At 39.7% G+C, this 25,954-nt stretch overlaps 1 protein-coding gene across 1 annotated transcript in view; it reads left to right on the forward strand.

Annotated features, from left to right (window-relative positions):
* Positions 1 to 25,954, forward strand: part of SPOCK1 (SPARC (osteonectin), cwcv and kazal like domains proteoglycan 1) — a 272,287-nt gene that overhangs the window by 136,100 nt on the left and 110,233 nt on the right. The window contains exon 4 of the mRNA XM_083871549.1: positions 18,643 to 18,757. Coding sequence (XP_083727675.1) covers positions 18,643 to 18,757 — 115 coding nt within the window. The remainder of the gene's footprint in view (positions 1 to 18,642; positions 18,758 to 25,954) is intronic.

The following is a 25,954-nucleotide window of genomic DNA, read 5'->3' on the forward strand; positions in this document are numbered from 1 at the left end:
TGCCTGTATGGAATGGCCAAAGGACAGATTTTGTGAATTCTTCACAAGTAAATTGTATAAGACTCCCTCTAGTTGAGGTTTTTTTTGTTGTTGTTGGGGTTTTTTTTGTTGTTGGTTTTTTTTTTTTTTTTCATGGAAGTGTTGTTAGTAATTAAATATTTTTAATAGCAGTACCTCAGTAACATAGGAGCTTGCCAAAATTCTGTCTCTTTTTTTTTTTTCCTGTATAGATTGTTGCAATATCCTTAGGGTGTATCATCACAGCAGCAGAGATTCATCTGTCTACATTTCAGTGTCTGTTACTATGGATCTGATTGTCTGGATTCTGTTTCTCATTGGTACAAGCAAATAGATACTCCAGGGTGTAATTCAGCTCATATTCAGATTGCTGTCAGAAAACAAGTCAGAAGAGTGGTTGGGTTTTAGATGCCTACACTGTGGGACTCTAATGCTAAATGAGATGGCTTCCCACCTGGTATGTTTATGTCTTGACATTTCCACATCAATATAATTTCCCAGCTGGTAGTTGTCAAACACTGGAGAACTTTTGATTTTTTTTTAGATATAAATAGAAGTGTGAATGAGTCAGATTTAAGTGATATAAATGTTTTCGTTTCTTGTTTTAGTCTCTCAAATGGAGCAACTTACACTTTTGTCCCTTTGAATTATACAGACTGCAAGGGAATGTGGAACAGAATGTATTAAAGGATTGCACTTCCTTGCATGAAATGGCCACCAAGTGCTTTAAGATTGCTTCAGCTACTAGAAAGAGTGTTTTAGTTTGAAAGTGTGTTACTGAGATGGCAATTCCCCTCACCACAAGCAGCCCCTGCACAGAGGAGGTCTGTGTCATACCTGTGCATATCACAGATTTCTCAAAGCAAGGGTTCAGCCAAATGCTTTGGATAGGACCTTAGAGTCAACTGTCCTTGGTAATTATCACCTTTTCATGAAGTGTAATCACTGCAATAGCTTAGAACCCTGAAAGCCAAATTCTGGCATCTTCTAATTGCTGCCTGTTACCATGTATAAGACTTGTACATCCTGGAGGGCTGAAAACTGGAGACTGTGGGCAAGAAAATCTGCTGAGATACAAGCAGATACTCACTTTGTATCCCTATCACATGCTAATGAATGCCACGGAATACAAGTTTGCCTCTTTTTCTTAAGCACAGTCTCAGCTGTGCAACAAGAATACTCATGGTGTAATCTGTGCTTTTCACCAATACCTTACAGAAATAGCATTTTGCTTACAGGATAAGACTTAAAAATATCCGATCAATATATTTTTTTAACAAGTGAATAGTCTAAACAGTTTAAATGCCCTCCTGCATTGGAAATGAAAATTTCTGAAAGTTACACAATTAGAAAACTTGACCATGAGAATATTAATTAGGGCCATAACCTGAGTAATTGTTCAGGGCTGGGCACACATCCTTAGAGCCTCTTCTAATGTGAGTTGCTGGGACCTGAAAGTTCAAATTGTATTAAAGAGGCACATTATTCTTTCTCTTGTACACCAACATGACAAAACGTGTATTCATCGACCAGACTACAGGTAGGATCATAATCACTTCAAGGGCTCTCAAAACAGTGATCTGGCTTTACCTGCCGCAGCTCACATGCATGCCAGGGTTCCACACCACCTGTGTTTGATGCCTGCTCTGCAAACCCAGTTTTGTAACATCTCCCCAGGCCCACTTTCCTTTCCCAAGAGTTGGTGTGGCCACATCCTCTAACTGGAGTTCTCCCTTCTACTGCATCAGTGCCTCTTCACATACTGCAATAGGAATCCCTCCAGTAAACGCAGCTCATTCCTCTTATTTCCTCCTAGATTTCTAGGCAACCTGTTGATCACATGGATTTTCAGTGGTGTATTCAGCTGACCAGCTGGTTTTGGTACAACTTTCAGAACAGTAAATTCAAGGCTAAGAGAAAGGCAATTGTTGGTGCCGTTTTATACATAGTGTACCAAAATAAAATTCTAATTATTCTGTAGATTCTGTAGATTCAAGTTCCAATTTCTTGAGCTGAATCAAAATCTCTGGATATGTTCATGTGATATTCAGATACCTGGTTAATTCAGTTTAAGTTCCTGTCTGTAGCTGAACTTCCCAGCCCTCAGCTGAAGGAGCACAGGGATGGTGTGTGCTGCTCGTGGTGTCCTGCAGGGCTGAAGGATTTATTCAGTTACCATGGACAACTCACACTTTTCATCTGGAGAGTGGGCAGATGGGGCTTTTCATTCCTAAGTGACTTGGGATACTGCAGATTATAGATTTCACTAGACTGAAGTATTTATTGCATCAGAAATTAAGTGTTCTCCTACAGCCTGAGAGTTAAAATCTTACTGAGATAGATTCTGTTTCTTGTCTTTGTGTTGTTTGCAGGGCCAACTGGGAAATGTTATATACTTTATATTTGTTCCCTCTTGGAAAAGTAACTTAGTAGGTGCTAATTAATGAAATTCTGCTCACACACATCCTCACCACACCCACCCCAATTAAACGTCAGCATAGTTTCCCAGGTCAATATTTCAAGGCAGTGCTGATGAGATGGGATGTCAAGTTATAATAAAAGATTGTGTTGGTAAGTAAATTTAGCACTTACTCACTCCAACTGGCAAAACTGAGGAACAACTAGATTTTCAGAAAGTTAATTGGATATTGAATCCTCTGTTTCAAGTAAGATGAGCAAGCCTTTCCTCAAAGCAGAGGATACAGCCTAGAGTTAAATTAAATGCTGGCTGTGAGCTGAATTAGCAAATGGGATCTGGGCAAAACTGTAGAGGGGAAAATTAGGATTATTTTATGTCATCAAGCAGACAACCTGTGGTTCAAGTACCAAAACCTACTGACATGCTGAGAAACAGCATTTATGGCAACTTCAGCTGCCTTTGCAAGCTCTCAACTAATGTGTGTGCCAGAGATAGGAGTGGGGTCAGAGAGCCCACAGAAGACGTAACAGTCAGAAAGAATCTTTGGTATTTCTATCTCTTAGTACTTCTCTCTCTCTCTCATGCATTTCCAAGAGCATTAGCTGATGGATATTTTTTAGGTCTGGGCTTTTTTTCTACAGGAAAATGCACAGTTATCTGTACATGAAGCCTTCTGTTCTTCACATAACATTAAGTGCTCCCTGGGGGCTGTTCATGTAGGAGTTCTCTGCTAAAGATTTGCCTCAGGAGTCTGTAATTCCTACAAGAAGAGCACATATCTTTATTTCAGAGTCATCACACTGGTTGATGCTCACTCACATTCTGCTTCATTAACTGTTTCTTATTTGTTTCCTTCTCTTGCCAGTCCACTTAAGGCAGATCCCCAGTGTACCCCCAGTATAGCCTTTACCAGTTCCAGGCAGAAGTCACATGGCCTCATGCCCTATCCCCTCTCTCTGCAATGTGCTAATTTTATCTGGGACACTTCTTTCAAATGTTACCAAAATCCTGAACGCACTCTTTCCTTTCTACTAAAACCAAAGGCATTAAAACTTGGTTTTATACTGGATTCAGAAAATTCTTGGTGCTAGAGAAGAAGAAACTTGACATGGGAGTGTGGGCACAACTTGAGATGCCATTAATGGGCAGCAATACTCTGTTAAGGACTTTCTGTCTTTCCTCACTAAATCTAAAATAGGCTGTGTTGTGCATTTGCATATTCTCACAATCTGACCTAGGGTAGTTGATAGTAGGCACAATTAATCTCAAGGAAATAGTAAAAGGAGTCTAGAAGCTCTTAGGTGTTGATGGATAATATAACTCTAATTAAATGTGTAATTTGATGTAATAAAGTGGCTTCCAGCTGATCTTCTTCTTGGGGAAGGGCCAAAGCTTCTGTTCTGTTAGACACTGTGATCAGTTATGGGTTTCTTCATTTCCATGTGGGATCATTTCAGGCAGTATAATGGTGTGGTACATGGCAAATCCTCAGCTGAGGTGTTGGACAGATGTGAAGATCATTTGGAAGCAGTGTGCATTATCTAGATGTTAGCAGTCTTGTGATACTTTTACAATTTCTTCTTCCTACACTGCTTGCGTATGTGCACGTTTATGAATGCACATTGTCATCTTTACATGAATTTGGGGAAACTGGTAAGTGAAGCATGCAAAAAATCCCCCCTGTTCTTTATTACTTAATTATCTGGTTGTAAGGCCCAGCATTCAGCAGTTCAAGCAAATGACAGAGATGTGAATTATTCATTACAGGAGAATGAAAGATTCTAGCTGTTCCAGTCTCCTCTTTTTGACAGCTCTATCAAGCATGAGAGACAAAGATATTGGCACCATAACAGCAGGCAGAGATGGGGTCATTGACCCAACCTGTCCCTACTGTTTGGTTTGGGTTTTTTTTTCTTTTAAAACATAGTGGGAGCAGTGATATGTATTGCTCAGCTATCAGCTTTGTCATGGTGGCAAGAATGTTTGTGTCTACTGTTGCAATTCCATTTGTTACTCTCTGATGTGCATTTTTTTCTCAAATGTGTCAGCAGTACAATAAAGTATTTTAATCCTCTGAGTGACCAAGGCTACTGTGTAGATAAGCATTTCCCTACTTTCTTATTGGTTCTGTCTTATGAGTCATTTAGCAAAGCCCATTTGAAAGCAGAAAGTGAAATCCACATCCCAAAGAAGTCAAAGCTTCCACCAGTGTATGATAATGTCTGGTGTTTCATCATTAAAAGATAAGTATCTGTAAAAACACGGCCATTTGCTAATTTGCACATTCTCTGATGGAGGCACTTAGTACTTCCCATGCAGGTAATGGCTCTTCATGGATGATGACATTTCTATAGCAATTTTTAATTGCCAGTGAATGCCAGCAGAGGAAGTTGTGGATAAACAGCATTTTAAAAATCAGCACTCCAGCTGTAACACTCTGGGATTTTAAGCAGGATGAATACCTTATTTCAGATTACTCACAGAAAGAAGCAACTATATGTTCATTTTATTTCACTACAAAAACCTGACAGTCCATTGTCTGTAAAAATACACTTCACTTCTCTGCATTTGTATCATGAGCCTGCCAAGCTTCCCCTTCATCTGTTTGATTTCTCAGGCTTCAAGGAAATAAGAAGGGTCAGTAAAGCCTTTTAGCTGCAGCCTTTTGGCTTTGTCCTGCTTCATTCTAAAGCCAAATGATCCAGAAATCGACCTGAAAACATAGTTAAGTGATGTGAAATTTAGACAAGCTAGCAAATTATCAGTAGGAGAACATGCTGAGTTTCAAATCATCCTGCAGCCTGGTAGACTGCTAAATTAATTAGCTTGATAGCAAACTTTAAGGAGAAGCTGCTGAGACAATCCACTGGAAGGAGGAAAGAAGGATATTTCTTTGGAAACAACGACATTGGCAGTTTGACACCTGCTGTTCTGAAGTGTTTGCCAAGCCCTTGAAAAAAAATCAACCTATGAATGTCCATCCAGTGGCACCATCCAGTTCAGCAGTACTGAACCAGTAGTAAGGGCTACACACCCTCACTAATGGCCCTGTCCTACACAGAATCTGCTGTGTTCCAGGAGCCCATTATGCCTAATAAATATCTTGACTCTTATTGACTGTTCAACTCACATTAAAAAACTTCCTATGGCAGTCTTCTTTTAGAGAAAAAAAAAATCATGAAGATTTGTGGGCCATTTAAAAATCCATAGGGCATGAAATTGATACTGTTTGAGAAAGAGAGAAAGGAATTCCCTCATTAGGCCTTGCACATTAGTAAAAAGGCTGTTACTGTAGCTTAATCTGAGTTTCTGTGATATTTCCTCATAACTCATTTGTAGCAGGCATGCACATGGAATAATACACTAAAATACTGATATTTCTTTTAATTACATTTTCTCTATGTCTTTACTTTTTTTTATCCATATGTACTGTCTAAGCAAGGGATGGTTAAAGTCAGTAGCTGAATTAAACACCCTGAACTGAAACACTGACTCCCTGCCTCCAAATTGTGATGTATAACATAAAAGCTCCCAAGAGAGTTACAAGGGCAGAATTACAGTTTTACTCTGGTGTTGATGAACTTTATGGTGCCCAACACTGAGGCTGCCTCAGTGGCAGCAGCTGAAGCTGATGTGCCACTGCTTCTTGTGACGGGGTGGATTGGACTGGAACTGAACTGCTGCTCAAGATTATTAGTTTGTACAGCTGTTCCCCACCTCTGGATATCAGGAAAGTTCCTTTAATATCCCAAGTGCTGAAAAAGGGTCAGAGCACAGAGCATGAAGCTCTCAGTTATTTTTTTTCCCTTCTGCACTCCTGGCATGTTCAGATTGTCTTCAGTCTTTGCTCTGATGTGACTTCAAGTGGATAAAATTTTTGAGTTAGGCTTTCTGTCAGCATCTATATCCTGGAAAGTGCTGGAAAATCAGCTGGAAAATGATCTTGCCCAAATTATAAATGTAAATTCAGTATTCATGTCAGACAAACACATTTTCTCTGAACAGATTTTAATGTTTGTCTATGGCAAAATCAAGCTGAACTCATTTTCCAGTTCAGTGTCAGCTCAAATATCACAGGGGCTTGTTGCAAACCCTATGGAGTAGGGAGGAGGAATCAGAAAGGAGCAGAGATACGAGATATCCCCTCACTGAGAGTCTTTCTTACTGAACACCTTGCTCCAACCTCTTCTGGAAGTACAGAGGACCTCTTTGTAGAGTTGTATTAAAATGGCAATTTACTGATTAAAAGCAAATAGAAATATATTCTGCAAAAGAAGCAGTGGAATGGATAAATTGTGCTGCAATAAAATTTATGTTTTCTCAACATCATAGCAAATTTGTATAAATGGAAAAAACTTATCTCCTTAATATTAAGGTCACAATTGTGCTGGTTTTGTTTCTGATTGTCAGTTTTCGACAAGGATCTTGTTTGGAATCAGAAAAGTATTTGGGGCAATGCCTCCAGATATGTCTAGAGATGGATCAGACAAGTTGACTCTGGAAATAAAATATTATATATATATTCCCTGAAAGACAGTAAACCCCAGTTTCCAATTCCATTGTTACTTTGTGTTTGAATTATTCAGCTTTACTGATACTTATGTTCCTTTTTATTAGAACTCTATTTTATCTTTGTTCTAATAAAAAAGAACATGTATATCAGGAACCCTGAATAATTCAGTCTGACTTCATAACTCAGGGAGCTTACTCTTTTCCAAGGCAGTTCTTGCCTAGGTGTTCCAGAAATCAAGCAATTCTCTTATGAACAGTTGTTCCTCTGTTGTAGAAGTCAATTTTAGCTACCATGCTGAGTGCAAGGTTACAGAGTTTGCTGTTGTATTGCCTGAGGCAGCTTCAGCTCTTTCTCTGTAGGAAAAGGACAAAACAACATTTTAGTTATTCCACACAGTTACTCGAGAAAGGAACTGTTCAAACTTTAATTCTTCATAAAGGATCTTGTTTCAGATTTATTTTGGCTAAATATTGGCAAGAGAAAAAGCATTTCTCCTGTCAGATGATATCTTCATCAACGCTTTTTTTTTTTTTTTTGAGAAATGTAAAGCATTTTAATTAAACTATGAGTTCCTTGAAAACCCTCTAAACATTGGGTTTGTGTGTTTAAAAATTATCATCACTTATCAAAAGACATATCAAGATGCCCTGCAATGCATTAATAAGACAAGAATTGTAGCATTTGTCAGGGAACTATATAAAGACAACTTTGATTAGCAGCAGTTCTCTAGAGGTGATCTTTTGTTGTTAAAAATTAAATTTGAGCTCTCAAAACCAAGATAGGAACTTCAGGTTGTGTGAATTAAATACTGGGTTATGAAATGCCAGCATCTAAATTGTAGCAAGAAAAGAAAGCCTGAAGAAAGAAGTCAATCTTGGGTTTTTTTCCTTCTGTACATAAATTCTGCAGTGTGGTACAAGTCCTGTGACTTCATCTTTTCGCTGCTGTCATTCCACTCAACACTCCTCACCTGCAATGCTCATGCTCTTCCTTGTGACCACTTTCTGTCTTCCAGCCCATTTGACAATCTGCTTTTTCCACTCCTGAGGTCACCTGCTAATTTTACCCTTCCATCTCATTCTGTGCAGAAAAGTCACTGATCTCCTGCTGTTTAGAGACTCCCAGTCTCAAAATGTTTACCTTTAACACAATTCTAGCAATTACTGATCAATTCCGGCCGAGTGGAGTTAATTTTTACAAAATGATTTTGTAATTTAGGGATTTTCATCATTATTTGTTTCACACTAGAGCTTCTCTCTTGCACTTTGGAATGAGGAATGGTATCAGATACTGGTTTTCCCAGAACTTGTTTCTGTTAGACTCATGCTTGAAGAAGGAATTCTCTTTGCTGTATTTATATTCACCATACTTTAGAACCAGGCATGCTGGGGGTTTGTCCTGTCATTTATTTCCCATTTAAACCTCTTCCAGATATCAATTATATGACTAATTGATTATCCATAGAGAAGCTTCATCTTTTCCTGCTTAGGTAATTCCTCTTAGAAGCAATGAAAATTCCATTAGGCAACAATCTATTACACCAGCCAGCCCCAGCCAATTTACACTTCTGATGTGTTTCCTGTTTCTAGATTAAGGACAAGCCATGTGCAGCAGCAGCACCAGAAGCAGCACTCATTCATTCAGGGTATTTTTGATTCTGCCTCATGGCTAAAATCCCTGTAACCTAATAATTCTAGTGGCTTCTTCTGACAATAAATTCTTTACCTGTAATCGTATAAATATGTGATTTTTTTCCATTTCATCCCTAATCCAGAGATGTTCCACAGAACACTGCCCATCTTGCAAAGTTTTCCACAGCAGAATCACCTTGGCACCTTGGAGCTTGGAGCTGCTTCCACATGATAGGACTGAAACTGCTCTTTTCATAATGAAATCACTCTTTCAAGAGCCTTTTATTTTAGTATTTTCTTTGCTCAGTGCACACTAAAACTAATGTAATATGGAAACAAATCTTCTGTTGATGGAGAAGATGAAGCGTTTTCCCCAGGTTTCCATGGAGACAATCAGGCTGCCATAAATGAAGAGGAAATGGCTCTTGGTTCTGCAGTTTGGCTGTTCTGAAATCATTCCCTGACAAGTCATTCTCAGGCTCCTTCACTTTTCTGTGCTGCCTTCCAAGAGGTCCAGACTGATTTCTAGACACTGACTTTTGCTATCTCCATTTTAAATGCTGAAAAAGGTACTGAGGCACAGAGTGACAAACTCATTTACCCCAAGGGATAAAAAAGTCAATGATGGAACAAGTAGACAATGTTTTGTTGTTGGCCCATTGTTTCCCTGTTGGGAAAGATGGGACAGGAAGGGCTTGCGGATATGATTGCCTGGTAAGAAATACTGGAGATGTAAAACCTGTGAGTGAAACAGAAATGAAAACCAGCTGTGAGATGTGATCGTGGCAGGCAGGAAGATGGGGATTATCTGGAGTCAGGTTGAAGGACAGAAAACAAAAGGATCCAAGGATGTAGCCCCTCTCCACCCTGCCAAGGCATCAGAGAAAAAGTAGATAAAAGTAGTTTTTAGAGTTTAGAATATAGGATGATATGGTAATATAGTAGTTCTCATAGGCTGCATGCTAAGTTTGTAGGTTTACAGTTGGTCACTGTAAATTAGAATATTCAACACAAAAGGAGATATAATGTATTGTAACAAGGTCCTCTACCTCTGTCTTACCTCTCTCTTGCTCTTACCATTCTTGTTCTTACCTCTCTCTTACCTCTTGCTCTTGCTCTAACCCCTCTTACTCCTCTTAGCTCTTTTACCTCCCTTACCTCATACCCTCTCCCTCTCTCTCTTTGGGACTTCCTCCAGCCCAGGCTGGTGGCTGAAGGCAAAGCCCTCTTTACCCACGACCCTGCAATTAAACCACGTGTTTCTAGAATATCTCAGCTCTGCAGAGTTCCTTTTCCCTGCCATCCACGGATGCTCCTACAGTTCCCTTGATGGAATTGGCTAGGACAGACACTGCCCATGCACTCAGGTGCTAAGAACACTAAGTCCAGAACTGGGAATTCTTCCCTGACATATTATTTCAAAGAATGTTATCAGTGTTCTAGCTTATTCCTTAAGTGGAAAATCACATAGAAGCATAGAATGTTTTGGGAAGGGAGGGAGGGACCTTAGAGATCATCCAGTTCCATTCCCCTGCCATGTGCAGGGACACCTCCCTCTACTCCAGCTTGCTCCAAGCCCCATCCAGCCTGGCCTTGAACACTTCCTGGGACAAGCTTATAAACTTTACATGCAATAGCTGATAATGTTTGGAGCCAAATTCTGTTTCATTTATCCTAGAAAATAAGCACAGGAACATAATGGAAAAAGTGGAGTTTTTCTCATTTCCAGAGCAGAATGTCTTATCTCATTTCCCATTTAAATACAGGCATGTGGAGATAGGCAGAGCCTGGCTGGGAATTGCTGTAACTGTAACAACATTGACATTCAGTCTGTCGACAAATAGAGCAACCTCGTCAGCCTTTCAGAGAACTCATACCCAGAATTTTTATTGCTTGCTTAGCTCTCTACAGTGCTGTGTTAGAAAAGAGTTGTAATTATGCATACTGAAATACTGATTTGTAAAACCAGTTTGGTCCTTATTTTTTACTATTTGCTGATAGAATCAGCATTAACGGTGATGCCATTTTTCTTCTGCATTACCTCTAAAAATAATCATTAAAAGTTATGCATGTTGTTCATGTTTTGAAATGAGATTTAATGACAAAAATCTATTGAATAATAAAATTTGATTGGTTAAATATTTTCCTCTGTGTAAAATACAGAGGAGTTTTACATTGTTTCAATTATTTTTTTCTAGTCATAGTTCACACTATTAAACTTCATTATAGCTTTTAATCAGAGTTGGGAAAGGGCTCAGTTACGAGTTAGCTATCTGAATTAAATCACAGCAATTTTTTACCCATTATATTATTACTTCAGTTAAAGTATAAATTCCAACAACTTCAGAAGTATCACAGAAGTGTTTCACAACATACAATGTAACTTCTCTCTGAGCACGTTAAAATATATGTTTGTATTAGTCTGAAATGGGAATGGTATATCTTTAATTATGCATGAATAATTTCAAATATTGTTTTCTGAAGAAGGTATAACCTAGTTTGTTTTCATTGGCCTTGGAGTTAAATAATTTGTATTAAATGAAATCCCACTAAATAAATTATAATTCACTCCAGTGTAACAGAAAGCAGAAATAGTTTATGTCAGTTCACAGGAATAATTATATTCAGTGTTTCAAACTTACTATGGGATTGTTAAGTCCAAACATTCAAAAATCTCCATGTTAAATTAAATATACTTTCTCCTTTTTCATTTATTTATGATGATATAGAGTCTTTTGTATGGCTTTGACATTATTAAACCTTTCTAGTTTTTATTTTCAGTATTTTCCTGGCAGCAAAGAGAATAAAATCTTTCAGGCATTTGGAAAGGAACACAGAGTTCTGTTCTGGCACTGGGTTCTGTAGGTTTCAGGGTATCAGGTGGTGTCCCAGGACCCAGTTCAATGACAGATATGCAAAACGCAGTCTCAGGTTCTTACAAAATTTAAATCTGACTTAGACTCCTTTGGCAAGGTGTTCCCAGCCAGCCTGATCCAGCAGTGCAGAGCTCCCAGCCTGTCTCTCCTTTCCTCACACTCATGTGCCAGGGAATTGAAGGTGGAGGCAGAGGAGGGTGTTTCATTCCCAAAAGGGGCTGCAGGACACAAGGTCAGCAGTGGCTCCCCAGACCTGCCTGGGCAGAGCAGAGAAATGCCAGAGTGCTGCAGGTCACTGGGAGAGCCTGGGAACAGGGGCTGTGTCCTCCCAGGGGTGGGGAGGGGACACAGCTGAGCAGTGGGAGGAAATGGCCACACTGAGCTCTGCTCCTGTCCTGAGCATCCCTTACAGCACATCCTGCACAGCTGGGCCCTCCCTGCAAGGCAGACACAGAGGTTTCAGCATTTCCTCCTGTTCCACCAGCCAAAGATCAGAGCAATGTTTTGAGGCTCTCATTTCCATCTCAGCAAGTGTGAAGCTGGACCATCTCAGGGCTTGGGGACTCTAAACCAGAAGCTGTAGAGGTGCTCTCATTAAACATTTGCCAAAGCCCTTTGAGTCCCAGAGAATGGGGTGATTTTTATACCCCACGGCTTCCAGGAGTTAATAAATTAATGTAACTTCTGATCAATATCTTTCTGTCAGGGGCCTTTTTTAAGTCTGTTTTGCCTTCAGCTCACTGGGATATGCAGAAACACACCCTCAGGTATGACATGTGCAAGCACAAGTTATCCTGTAGAGGAAGTGCTTGGAGCTGAGGGGAGTTATCACACCCACCAGTGGAAGTACAATTCCTAACTTTCAGTCCTGGCCTATTTCTCTTTTCTTTGCCTTTTTTTTTTTTTTTTTTTTTTTCACTGCATTGGATTTCTGTGTATTCGTCAAAAAATTTAATTTAAATACCAAGGGTTCTTATCCTTTGCTTCAGAAAGGAAATCTGCAGAGTCCTTTGAAGCATCTTCTGCCTTGGATGGCCCTCAGCAATGTCAAAAGCAATTATATGTCAGTTATAAAAAGTGATTTTTAAAGTGCCTGTAAAAATTAAAATAGATGTTTCTGTGCACTGTATCAGCATCTTCAGCCATTCAGATGTTAAAGTGCTCCAAAACAAAGCTGTACAAAAATATCACACAGGGATGGAGCAAATGCTGACAGTTTGAGATGTTATTGCCTAAGTGCCTTGGGAAATTCCATTTATTGAAAATAATTCACATACATGTTTGAAACATTCGGTAATTAATTTTCAGCTGAATTGATTTCTCTATCCAAACTGCTTTAAGGAGAGAGAGAGAGAGACTTAACTATCAGAGCTGGTGTTTGGAGGATGTGTTCCCTGCTAAACTTGGGGGTGGGCTAACACAAATTTATTCCCTAATGAAGCTGAATGATTTATGCCAGGATTTGCAGAAGCAGAATAAAACCATTGGTGTTATTTACATTTATATGGTGGGTGGGTCTTGTAATCTCTTGTTAAATAACACTTTGTAAGACCAGAATTATTAACAGCATCAACTCAGAATAAATGTTACACTCAGCTCCAACAAAGAACAAATTCTTCTGAATGGCTGTAAAAGCCTGGAATTCCATCACGGGCTTCCTGGGACAACTGGTCCATTCCAGGGGAATGGAGGAGCCCCATTGCACTTGTATGGAGCCCCAGTGACAGTCTAACCCCAGCACATGGAGTGGTTCAAGTTTACCACCAGAGCACTGGAAACTTACCATGCCTTCACAGAGAAGTGCTCTTTAAGTTAATCTGTGTTACCATGTTCACCTTAGAAAAAAATAGCATAAATTCATCATAAAGCTGATGAAGCTCTAACTCTGATGGGAAGGATGTGGCGTACTTCAAATGACCAAAATGTTAATGCCAAAGCTGGTCTCAGCCAGCATGTGCTGAAAACATGTCCTTTCCCTAGTAAAAATCAAGAGCAGCTTGTAGGAATTTTTATTACGTGTTTCAGCTGGCTGAATGGCTCCTTCACATTTGCTCTATGATTTTTTTCATGGAAGCATAGAGTAAAATTCCACCAAGGCACTACTCAGCTGCCTCAGTCACTTTCTCTTTGGTCCTTACTCTGCTGGAAGTGGACTCATGATGCTGCTTTTAGACTTTCCCTCTCAAATCTGAAGGTTGGCATTAGATGCCATTTGAGCCTCATGCTGAGTGGGGAGGAAAGGTCACAGCCTTCTGTCCACTGCCTGCCTGGACCTGCTCATGTCCACAGCTTTCCTATTTCTGCCTTTCCCTTCCCTACCCATTTCCTGGCCTTACAGCCAGGTCCTGTGCTTTCCTTCCCCTGCCTCCTTGTGGAGTGTAGCTGGAACCAAGTAACACATAATGATATTGGAATGCACAATAATAATGTAATGCATCATTCAATTGAGAGACTGAGTTTTATTATCAATCTTCTTTGTATTAAGATACACACTAGGATCTTTCCATTGAAGACAGCAGGTCTCGTTTTCCATTTCATCACACCCCTCCCAGCAGATGTTCTTTTCTTACATAGTCTGAACAGTTCCAAGGGAATTGCATGAAAGCAACTGCTCTTGACATTGCATTATGCAGGAGTATTTTGTCATGGAGTGAGTGATCATAGTACTCATTGGCAGGCAATTTTAAAAACAAGCCCCCCAATATTTACATAACACCGTCTCCTTTTGATTGTGCGGTTCATTGCAGCTTCACTGAACAGCTACATTTTGAAAATACTCTCTTCCCCCTGAGGAATGGTCATAAAAACAGAATCAAGCTCATATATCTTTTTGTGAACTAGTTGTACAGTTTCTGCAGGATTACACATCCATTGCTGTGAGACACTGAAAGTGTTTATTTGTTATCACCCTTTTAAAGTCAAATGTGTGAAAAGCAAATTCTCTCTGTTGTGATTAACATGGTGACCCACTGGCACAACATATGGAGCTACATCCTCACAGAGCAACCTCTCCCTGTACTGCCATTGAGTGAACTAGGATTTTCCTGCAAGTCATAAGTCTTTTTTAATTGTGGCAATAAATAAAAAAACGTGAAATGTAATAGAAAAGTATCTCAGACACCTTTAGTAGGTCTTTGTCCAACACTGATTTATATTGCAAATCCACAGGTCTGGTGAACAAGGAGGGGAAAGTGTGTTCAATCCATAAGGGAAAGTTCTCTGGTCTGCTGTGTGGAGCTGGGACAGAAAGAGGTTTGGGATGCAGTTGGTGTTTGTAGACCTTTTGGTATTGTAAAGCAATGTCACCACATCATTAGGAGACTCTTAGGAGGCTGATGCAGTACTGCAATCCCTAGTGTTTACCAATTATTTTTCTCTCTCTCTGAGATCACCATAGAAGATGTATAGTTTTAAGAGAGAACTTAGGTTGCCCTGCATAATAAAAGCTTGGGGGAAAAAAAAAAAAAAAAAACCACGAATGCTAAAGGACAGGAATCTTCTATTCACTTCTTCCCTTGCACTGTCAATTCAGAGGCTTCTCAGCTCTGAGTGCCAGGATGGCTTCCCAGAAAGCAAATGTCAGCAGCAGAAACATCTGGGTGTAAAGTGAGGAAGACTGAGATTCATGAGCCAAGATGAAATTTGCTTATTTTCTACATTTTTCCAAGATAAGAATTTTATATATATATACTGAGATGTTCACTACTACATTTCAGTCAGCTACCTCCTGGGATGGATCCTTCCCTTGGAGACCCAGTATCCATTGGAAATGCTCAGAACAGGAAACCATGGAGCCTGGGTTCAAAAAATGTTAGGTGGGATGACTGAAGTGAGTTTTCATCAAAGAATTTTTGTCCAAGTGAAACATTTAATTCTAGCACTGGCTGGATACATATCTCCCTACATAAATGTTGAATGAATGCTCAACCACTCCAAAGTAATTAATCAGTTTCACCTTCAGACTCAGACTAAAGAAAAAGTGGAAGAATGCTCATATCTCAATGCCAGGCTTAAGGCATTTTTGTTATTACTGTGCAGACAGAGTTGAGTGCAGACTCCCTGACACAGAGAAGGGATGGTTGTGGTTTTCCTTTCAAGCCGATAAAGTAACATCTTCTTCCCACTTTATTTATATATTTGTACTTTTAGCTCTTCATTTTCAAAGAGTTCATACTCATTGCTTTAGGACAAAAAGAACTGTAATGACAAATATGGTTGTTATGTTTCATCTTATTCCCAGGGGTGTGTTCTTCTTCCAATGATGAGCATCTGCTCCTAGTCATGTAGAAATCTGATTAACAAAGCATGATCTTTGATTAGCATATTTCAGAAATTGTTTCTTATTACAAGCTCTCCTTGGGGCTTGTGTTGCTTAGCAGTAGAACAACCTTCTAAACGTATTTAACATGTTGAGGAACTTTGCAGACAAATAAATCCCTACTTTGAACTTTTATGTTCACATGGATCATGCATTCTGCATAAGTAGGAAAAAACTCTCGAGAAATAACAATCCATATTGTGGGAGTTTTGACACAGTTTGGCTTGTATTTAATAAACTACTGTTTTGAACTGAGGTTTTCCACCATGAATGAAATAATTCATCCAACACAACACATCAGTTGCTTTATTTATTATTGTCAACATTAGTATTATTTTCAGATGGTAGAAGCAAGTTGCCAAAGTATGGGAAGTTGAGGCCTGGTTTGAAAGGCAGTGGTGGCTGGGACTTCCAACCACATCTTTTCCCATTGCTTTCCTTCAAACTGATCATTATTCAACAATGTCTTTTCTTTTTGACTAGACAATTTTTAAATTGCAAAATATTTGAAAGTTTTGTTACTTTTACCAGTAATGTACGGTGTGATGCTATTTCAGAACTGCATTTTATTGCCTTAGAAGACCTAAAAAGTTCCTGAAATGGATTTGCCAATTGGAGTAAATTTTATGGGGGAAAAATGCTAAGTATTGTAGCTATGCATGATATCATATAGACCATGTGGGCCTAAATTTTGCTCCTTATTCATGCCAAACTAGTATTGACTTTCCAGGCTAAACCTACATCCCCACTCCTCAGGTTTTGGCTGACAGAACACTGAGCACAAGGCCAGGCTGTGCTCACCAGCAGCCCAGTCAGTGCTCCTGGCAGCTCCTGGCCCTGGGCTCCCGGCCAGTTTGCACAGTGATTTCTGTTGATGCAGCATTTTGCATCAAGAATGTGTCACCAGCAAAAGCAAACAATGTGCATTGGGCTCCAGCAACAGAGCAAGGCCAGCTGCAAGCAAGCAAAAGTTCTGGTCGTTAAATCTGTGTGTGGAAATGACCTTTGAATTACCTCAGCCACTGGAACGGTGATGTGGTGACCCTGCACGCTCCAAGGGGTGCTCACTCATTAAAGGCTTTGCAGAAGGAGGGTGTTTAAATGGTTTGCAGTTTAAGGATATCCAGGTAGACAGTCAGCTCAGGAAACTGGCTGGCCATTTAAATCCCTGTCAAAGATCTGCCTCAGTCCTTGACTCAGTCTCCAGTGAGAGTGAAGTAAGAGGATTAAGAAGGTGTCTCTCACTCTTTATGTTCTGGGAATGTCAAGGACAGGGAATCGGTACTTCTCATCTGTCTGGCTTAAAAAAGACACCCAAAGGCAGTAGCAAACACAGCCCTGAAGAGCCTTGACAGCCCTTGGTCTTTACAGTGGGACAGACCCTGGCTCCTCAACCACTGCCTGTGTATTTTCCTAATGGCAACACATTGAATATTGCTGCCTTGTTGTTTATAGTGCAGGAAACAGATGGTCTTTTCTCCTTCCTTGTTCACTTCACCTCTTCTATCAGTTTTAATGGTTTAAAAGAAAAAGCTTTTAACACTTTTGCTTTGTTTTTACGATTTCCCCGTCTTGCACCAAAGGCATTCCAGTAAATACAGATGCACTAGTGAAGCTTAATTGCCCATCACAAATGTGTAATGGGTGTTAATGTGGCAGGAGCTTGTAGCTGTGGCTGTTTAACCCAGCACAGAACAGCTGCAACACTTCAGACCCGAAGGAAAACAGAAGAATCCTCTGCTTGTTGGAAACATATTTGCTCTCAGAGAAATCTGGTATATGGCAAACTGAAACTTCTTCTACTTCAAATAGTCTCCTTTGAAAGTTTCTCTTATTATTCAGTAGAAATGGGAAATTGATACCATAAAGGGCGAGTAAGAGCTTTTTACCATCCCCAAAATGAAACCAAGAGTTGCCCATTTCCAGGAATGTGAGGAGGGATGGGAGAGGGAAAATGGGATTTAAGGACATTGAAGAGGAATAGGAAGTCAAATCCATGGCAACAGAATGTCCAAAAAGAGCTTCTCTAAAAAGACACTTCTCAAACAAGACTGAAATTTCTCTCTGTGTGACTGGTAAGGCAGAGAACTTACCTTCTGATGTGTTCACATAACCATATTTTGAATACTTGTAATTCATCTTGGCAGAAAATGTCCTATTGCTGATTTTTAGAAACCTTCTTTTGTAGAAGAATAAATTTAGACAGATACCTTTCAAATGGAACAAGAGCCTGGACATATTTGCTCTGAGATGGCAACTCATCATGCTGTCTAATCCCAACTCTGACAGCAGTGCTGGTGGTGCAGGTTGTTGTATGAAAGCCAGGATTATTTTGTTGTTATTACTGCTCTTCTACTCAAGCATTTTTAATACAGAGGATGCTTAGCTGTAAAAGTTAAAAATAATCTCTAAAAGTATTATGCCTGTTTCACAGCATCTGTGAAATTATATTTATTAGCACTCAGCATTATATCAGTTATTAATTAGCTTCTAAAATACTGGTCATTTTGTTATTTGAGTACATTTTATCCAAACATGGCTTTTCTGTGAAATAAAGAGTGTGATATAGATTGTTAAACTAGAACTTCATCCCAAAGTCTGATGTCTAATATTAATGTGAATGCCAGTTGGACTCAGATCACTGTTCATTAATCAGTCTTTAAGCTCTCCATCTATGTCTCTATGTAAACTTCTCTACTTCACCTGCAATCTGAGAACAGCAGCACATACTATAAAACATCAAAGTGTTTATTCACTCACTCTCATGTGGGATTGTTCACTCTAACCAGTTGTCCTCTGCCTGCCAAGGCAGACCTCTGCATGCATTTCTCACTTTTTTTTTTTTTAATATGTTTGATATTTTACAGCCCTTGATCCATCCAAGGATCCCTGCCTGAAGGTGAAGTGCAGCCCCCACAAAGTGTGTGTCACCCACGACTACGAGACCGCGATCTGTGTGAGCCGCAAGCAGCTGGTGCACAGGTGAGAAACCTCCCCGTGCCCGAGGCTTTTGTGTCTGTCACAGACATCCAGCATGGGAAAGGAAATAAAATGAGAAAACCCCAAAATTAATATTGAAAACCCCGTAATTTTACAACGTTCCTTTGAAGTTTAATTTCTGTTAAAAAAAAGAAAGGCGAACGGAAGTTTTATATTTATAACTGAGGCTGTTTAAAAAGGATGACCCAGAACATGTTGCTTCCTGTGGTCTGGATTGCATAATTCTCTCCCAGTTCTGGGAGGGATTTTGTACCCCCAGAGAGAAGTAATTATGCATATTTTAAAAACTGAAAACATGAAATATGAAAACACTGTGCCAGAGATATCTACAGTTCTGGTAACTTAATTAGAAGTAATTAACGGGAGATTGATAAAGATTTTTAAAAAAAAATATATCAAACCTCTGCTTAAATTTGCTAAAGAGCTGAAAAGAGTTGGTGGAATTTTATAGAGCAACTCCTTGAGAAGTAATTTAACTAGAGGAATCTCCAGATCAGATTGCTAAATGATTGAATTAAGAGCAAATGAACTAGCTGATATGTTACAAGGCCAGGATGTTCAAATTAGACCACAGAACTTCAGAGAGAGAAGCTACAAATAAAAGAAGAAAAGCCTATTGATCATGGGTTGAGATATGTTACAACCTAGAATTGAGAAATTTATGAACAAATGTTGAGAAAAAAAACAACCGAACTTTGCCCTATTTTGGAAGGAATAGAAGAACTAGTAGAACCAGTAGGGAAACTAGAGTTGAGTATCTCCAGAGCATAAGGCAAGACCCAGAATTAAACTGGACGAATCAGCCCCTCCACTTGCCAACAGATATATAAGAGAATAAATGGTGTAGTGCTGTAATGAGCAACTCTGAATGCTTGGTCTGCACTTTAAGGAAAATGCATTGTCTCACTTTCATTATGTCTGAGAGATAAATCTGGGGACTGCTCTTTTTCTCCCTCTAGTATGGAAGAAAAAATTTGCCTGTAACATAGCTCAGGTCCCCAAATGTTGTCAGCCAGTGTTGTAGTTCAACAACTGTTTAAGCCAAACTAAATTCAGGATGATCTGATTCCCATGTACTACATCTCATCTTATCTCACTGTCACCTGGTTGAGAAACCTAATCCTGTAAGAAAAAATTGTCTTTGATGGATAATACAAAGTTAATGGTGTAATGAGCATGAGGCAGTGTGTTCAATATTCGGTTTTCAGTATGGAATGATCCCTGGAAGGAAGTTAGGAGTCTGCTATGTGCAGTGCTGACATTCTAATGATATTTTTTGGCATTATGTAGCTTATATTTTCTAGTTAGGATGGATTGAAACTTGGTTTAAATCCTTGCATTATATTGTAGTCCTTGTGATATATAGGCATAGATGTTGAGCCAAATGCATTCTGAGCTATTTCCAGTATTTAATGTCTCCAAAGTAGTGAAAATGTTCAGAAGAATGGTGCAGAGGAACTGAATATCCTTTCTTTGCAGAAACCAGGCTGCATTTCATGTGATCTCTCTATGATTCCTCCACTGCCTGCAGCTGTTTCAGCAAACCTTTGAGTAGCACTGTGACTATGGAGATGAATTGAAAAGTATTGAAAACTTACTTTGAAAATTCTCCAAACAATTTCCAGCAAGTTTTGCAATGCTGAAGGAACTACTGCTGATGTGTGACAGTGGCACATACAGCCCCACAGTGGTTTTATTCTCCAGGTACCCAGGCACCCTGGCCTCAGAGGGCACATAGGTCAAGGAGGGAAGTAACCAGGGCAAATTGTCTGTTGATATGAATCAGTGGAGTGACACCCCCTGAAGGTTTTTATCTTTAGTCCCACAGCATTCTGTTTTTTTCTGTGCCTGACCTCAATACTGCTGTATGCCTGACTCCAGTCATATTAAATACTGTGTTAATCAGGAGTAAACACATTACAAGGGGTGGAGTTGCACCTATTTAAAACCGGCAAAAATCTGAATATATTGATGTGGGCACATGTAGTAACAATTACCAAATAACATGGTGCTGTTGTGATTGTTTTGCACATCCCCGGTGCCGTTGGGTGTGCTCAGGAGGATTTTCCATTTCATGCATCATTATCAACTTGCTGCAGTGGCTTTACACAGTATGTAGGCTCAGCAAAAAGTAATCAAGAGCAACACCTTTGTTGTTGCTGAGCCTCCCAGACAGAGCTGTGCTGGTTTGTGTCACCCAGTGCCTGGCTGGCTGGAGAGCTGTGGTTTTCCAGGCATAGTGTGTTGCAAACTCACCAGTGCCAGCATGATGCCATTCCCATTTCATTTCCTTTCTGCAGGAATGCCTGCTTTTTAAACCACTGCAGGAGCTCAGTAGGAATGGAGAAAATTGAGTTGCATGGAAATGTGTTATTTCATCTACTCAGACCCTGCCCCTGGGGCAGTCTGGCCTCTCCTGTTCAGCATCTGCAACCTCCTCCTTTTCTACTCCCCCTCTACAGTCACCTCATGAGCAGCCCTGGGTCTTGAATCATGGAATGGTTTGGGATGGAAGGACCTTAAAGATCATCTAATTCCAACCCTGTGCCCTTTGGATCTACTGATACAATCAGTTGGTTCCCCAATTAACCTTGCTGTGTTCATAGATTTTTTTCCATTCTCTTACTCCTTTTCATACTGATTCTGAAAATAATTGCTTTTCATTTGGTTATTATGTACAATTCAGGGAAAAGGGCATAGCCCAAAGGGAACTTTGCAAAATAGAATCATTTGGGTTCCTGCTGGTATATTTATCCATGTTAACTGTGTTTTATTTGTATGTATTTTCTTGAAAGGCCTATCACAAGCAGAAAGATGGGAGAACCCAGACAATAACAGGGGGAAACCACTGGGTAGTTTATTTTCATTTTTTTCTCTTTCTCTATGGGCATTAACCAACTCATTTTTCTAGTAATATGTTAGTACTGAAGAAATTAAGGCATAAGATGTCTGAGAGGTATTTCAGACAGATAATAGAGTTTTGTGAGCACATCCTCTAAGGCGTATACAGTACAAATCAGCACATTTAGAGAAAAGGCAAGACTGGGTTGTAATTGAAGAGTGTGAAAAAAATAAATTTGAAGGTAACTTCTTCTATGCTTAATAGTCCTTGTACTAATGATAGAGTCATATGAAATCTTTTGGGTGGATTTAAACCCCTTTCAATTTGGACATCTATGAGGAAAAGTCTTTATTAGTTCAGTTTTGCTTGAAATGCAGTAGTTAATATGACTCAAAGTTGTCTCATGCATTCAGTCCCATAATACTTTAAGCCATTTGTCTCTGCTGGTGCTGATGGTGCAGCGGATGGGAAGGAAAGATGTCACTCTTGGGCTCTGTTCAAAAGAACAGAATGAGGAGAGAGGATTGATGAGAAAATAATGGGCATATCCAGGGTTTACAGCTTTGCTCAGTCCATTTGACCAGCAATGACCAATTAGTTCATCACTGCCATTTAAGTCACTCACAAAGATAATCACGCATCTTCTCTGCCTCTCTGCTATGTCCTAGAAATCCAGCCATTTACTCACTATTTCCTCAGTACTTTTAAGGATAATGCTGCTGACAAAAGAGTCTACTACTGAGTTTCTCACTTGGTTTTTTTGGGTTTTTTTAAAGATCTGGACAAGTTCCCAGATAAAACATCTGTTCTTCTAAATTACACGTCAAAACCTCGGTCTGACCAGCACGGCAGTGTTGGCAATTACACTGATCCACAAGGAGCCGACAAATCTGCCTCTCTTTCTTTACAAATCCTGCAGCTGATATACCATTTCTGGTTAGGAGGGACCCTGTTCAAAACAAGTCAAGTAAAACATGTCCATATGTGAAACAGAGCATTTTTGTAGCATTGCTCTGGTTTGCCAGTGAGTGCTTTAAATTGTATCCAAAAGGGGGAGGCAGAGCAAAAATCTCTGCCAGGATGTCAGTGACCCACCTGCTTTGGAGAACTGCTGGGAGCATTACAGAAAAATCTCTGACTACAGCAAATGCACTTTTAGGGATTTACTGAAAAGTTGTGCACATAAGCAAGGATTTGAAACAGTGCTATTCCTCAATGTCTATGATTACATCAACAAGCACCTGCTAAAAGGTGCTAAAGTAGGGCCTATGAACCCAACCCTGTTGTTTTGCTATTCTCTCTGATTTGTGTCTGCCTGTGTTTTCTGTAGTTGGCTTCACTGCTAAAAGCTGATGAGGGGTTGGCACAACCCCAGGGACTCCACTGGGAGTTACAGCTTTCTGTGCTGAAAACCCAACTCCACATTCCCAGTGCCCTGACTGGTGCCATGGAGGGCTTGGTCCTAAGCTCATTTCATTCTGCCTGATTTATGTGGTAATGTTTATCAAAGCCTGAGTAGGTGAGAAATCCATAGGAGAACCAAACTTGGGTGATGATTAATTATCTTTGGATTAACTAATACCATCAGTTGGTTCCCCAGTCAACCTTGCTGTGTTCATAGCTTTTTTCTAGTCTCTTGTTCCTTTTAACTCTGACTCAGAAAATAATTGTTGTTCATTTGTGTATTATGTACTGTTCAGGGGGGAAAAAAAGCATAGCTCAAAGGGTACTTTACATGAATCGTAGAATTACAGAATCACAGAACATGCTGAGTTGGAAGGGACTCATCAGGAACATCGAGTTCAATTCCCAGCCCTGCACAGGACACCCCAAAAATCCCACCATGTGCCTGAGAGAATTGTCCAAATACTCCTTTAATTCCATCAGGCTTGATGCTGTGACCACTTCCCTAGGAGTGGTTCCAGTGCCCAAACTTTTCCTGATATCCAACCTAAACTTCATAAATACCATAATTATTTTTCACATCTCCAGTGGTCTTGGTAAATTCTGGAATGAATTCACAGTTATGAGTTAATTTTTACTGTAGATTTGTTTATAAGCATCAAATGAATTCCCTTGCTGATTAACATTTTCAGAATTAAGGGAAGAAAACTGCACAGTTCAGAGTCAAAGGAAAATGTTTTGACCATTGCTTTATTATAAAAGAAAGCCATTTCAAATAGGTTGGATTTTTTCCCAAGTAACAATACAACAATATTTACACATGTCTGCAAACTGATTTGAAGTCTTTGAATCTGACTTTTCCTAGGGAATAAAAAAAAGAAAAAGATTGCTTTTATGAAAAACTTTTTACCTACCTCTAGTGCTGAGTATTGATTAATCTACTGGCATAGATTTTTGCTTCAGAAGAAAGAGCATTGAAGTATTTGATTAAACACACAATCACAACAGCAAACAGATTGCATTAAGTTTCTTTCAAACAAAGCTATTGTACTGGGGAAATTACCAGAATTTAGGCTTCTTATTCCCAAGGGTAACTCTGATAGAATCTTGGAAAGTTACTTTAATCCTCAGTGAATGAAAGTTCTAGACATGAACAGGATTGAGTAAATGTTTGTTGTTTGGGGTATTTTTTTCTGAGTTGTTAACTCTAGTGCATTTCTCTGTAAAGACTGTTATTCTTACTAATATCCAATCCCTCACGGTACATTGCACAGTTTAACTGTGGCTCATGCTGTTTGTCCAGAAAGAGAGATGAGAAGCAGGAAAATCAAGGAGAGAGGGGCCTTTGAGGTCACAGCCAAGTGCAGTAGATAATGTGATGTGTGCAAGTCCTTGGAGAAAGCTTGAAAGCTTTTAAAAGTATTTAATCTCCAGATTGCCTGACAACAAAGGTACCTCTACTACAGAGCAAGAGCTTGGGATTTTCCAACAGAGAAGTAACAGACACATGGAAATAAGGAATGTTTGTTTTGTTATGGAGTCCAAGTTGCCTTTTAGTGTTGTGATGTGCCATCAATCTGTAAGTGCTCAAGGAACCACTGACTGTTAAGAGACAACAGCATAAGAGTCTGGCACTATCCTTAATTCCCCATTACAGTTATTTCTAAAATTTTGATTATGAAAATTATGATCTAAGCATGAACTCCCAAAGGTTAATAGCTTTTCTTCCAAGACAGTCTCCATCAGCAACTGCCCAGGATTCAGTCCAAGGATGCTTGAGTATTGGAGCAGCACTCACTGGCTTTAAAAGCAGATATTACTCTCCTGAACAGGATCATTTGTAAACTGTAGATCCCCCTCTCAAAGTGGTCCATTTCTCAGTTTCAGCTCTGCCTACATTAAGTTGCTTTTAGCTGAAGAGACCATGTGGAGAGGCTGTGGAGGGACTGGATTTCATCTGACATTATGATCTGAGCTCATTCAGTTCCCAGCCTTGAGTGACCTACCTCCTGCCAGGGGTTTCTGCACAAAAATCCTCCAGTTGATTACTTTCTGGGGGAAGCTGGCTATGGCCTGTCCTCTCAACAGATGAGAATTCATGTTCCTTTTAGGCTGCTTTCTGGCTCTCCCAAGCTCTAGGTATGCTGTTGACTTCAGTGTATTTGAAAACTCAGAGGTAAAAGACCCCTGAACAATTCACAAACTTAGGAAAGATCCTTCCTTGGGTTTAAGTGCTGCACTCATCTTTAAAGCTGAATTCAGATTGGATTATTGACTCAAAGCAAAAGGAGCCCAAATTTTATACCATGCATTTTGGTATTTCCATGGATTTCCAAAGTTCTACAGAAATGTACTTTTACATTTTTTATATGTAGAAGTATACTTTTTGTACTTCTACATATAAAAATGTACACATAAAAAACCATAGTCAGGCAGAGCACAGACATCTCCCATGGGAATTGCACAGGATTGTCACCATGGACTTGATGATCTCAGAGGTCTCTTCCAACCTAATGATTCTGATTTTGATTCAATCACCTGGACTTTCTGCAAGCCAAGGCCAGTTGGCCCCTCTGCTTGTCTCTCCACAGAACTGCTTCATGCTCCATCAGCTTTAGCCCTCATTAGAGTAGTTCAAGGTGATGGGCTCTTCTGGACATGAATAATTTTTGAAATATATGGTAATGCACAGCTCTTTTATAACAGATTTTAGAGTGTGTCCTCATCCCTGTCTGCACTGGCCACGCCAGCAGATAAACTTGTTCTTGCTGTCAGCAGGGGATTTGGGGGATTTTACTCCCAGCCACCAAGCACCAGGCTGCTGGGTGAGCATCTCACTGCTGAGGTCATTGGCTTTTACCCTGCAGCTCCTGTCTCACTTTCACTGTGCTCTGCTTTACCCTGAGGCTGCTGCAAGCACAAAGGAAACACAA

Source organism: Zosterops lateralis, assembly GCF_965231275.1.
Source record: "Zosterops lateralis genome assembly, chromosome: 14".
NCBI classification, from domain to species: domain Eukaryota; kingdom Metazoa; phylum Chordata; class Aves; order Passeriformes; family Zosteropidae; genus Zosterops; species Zosterops lateralis.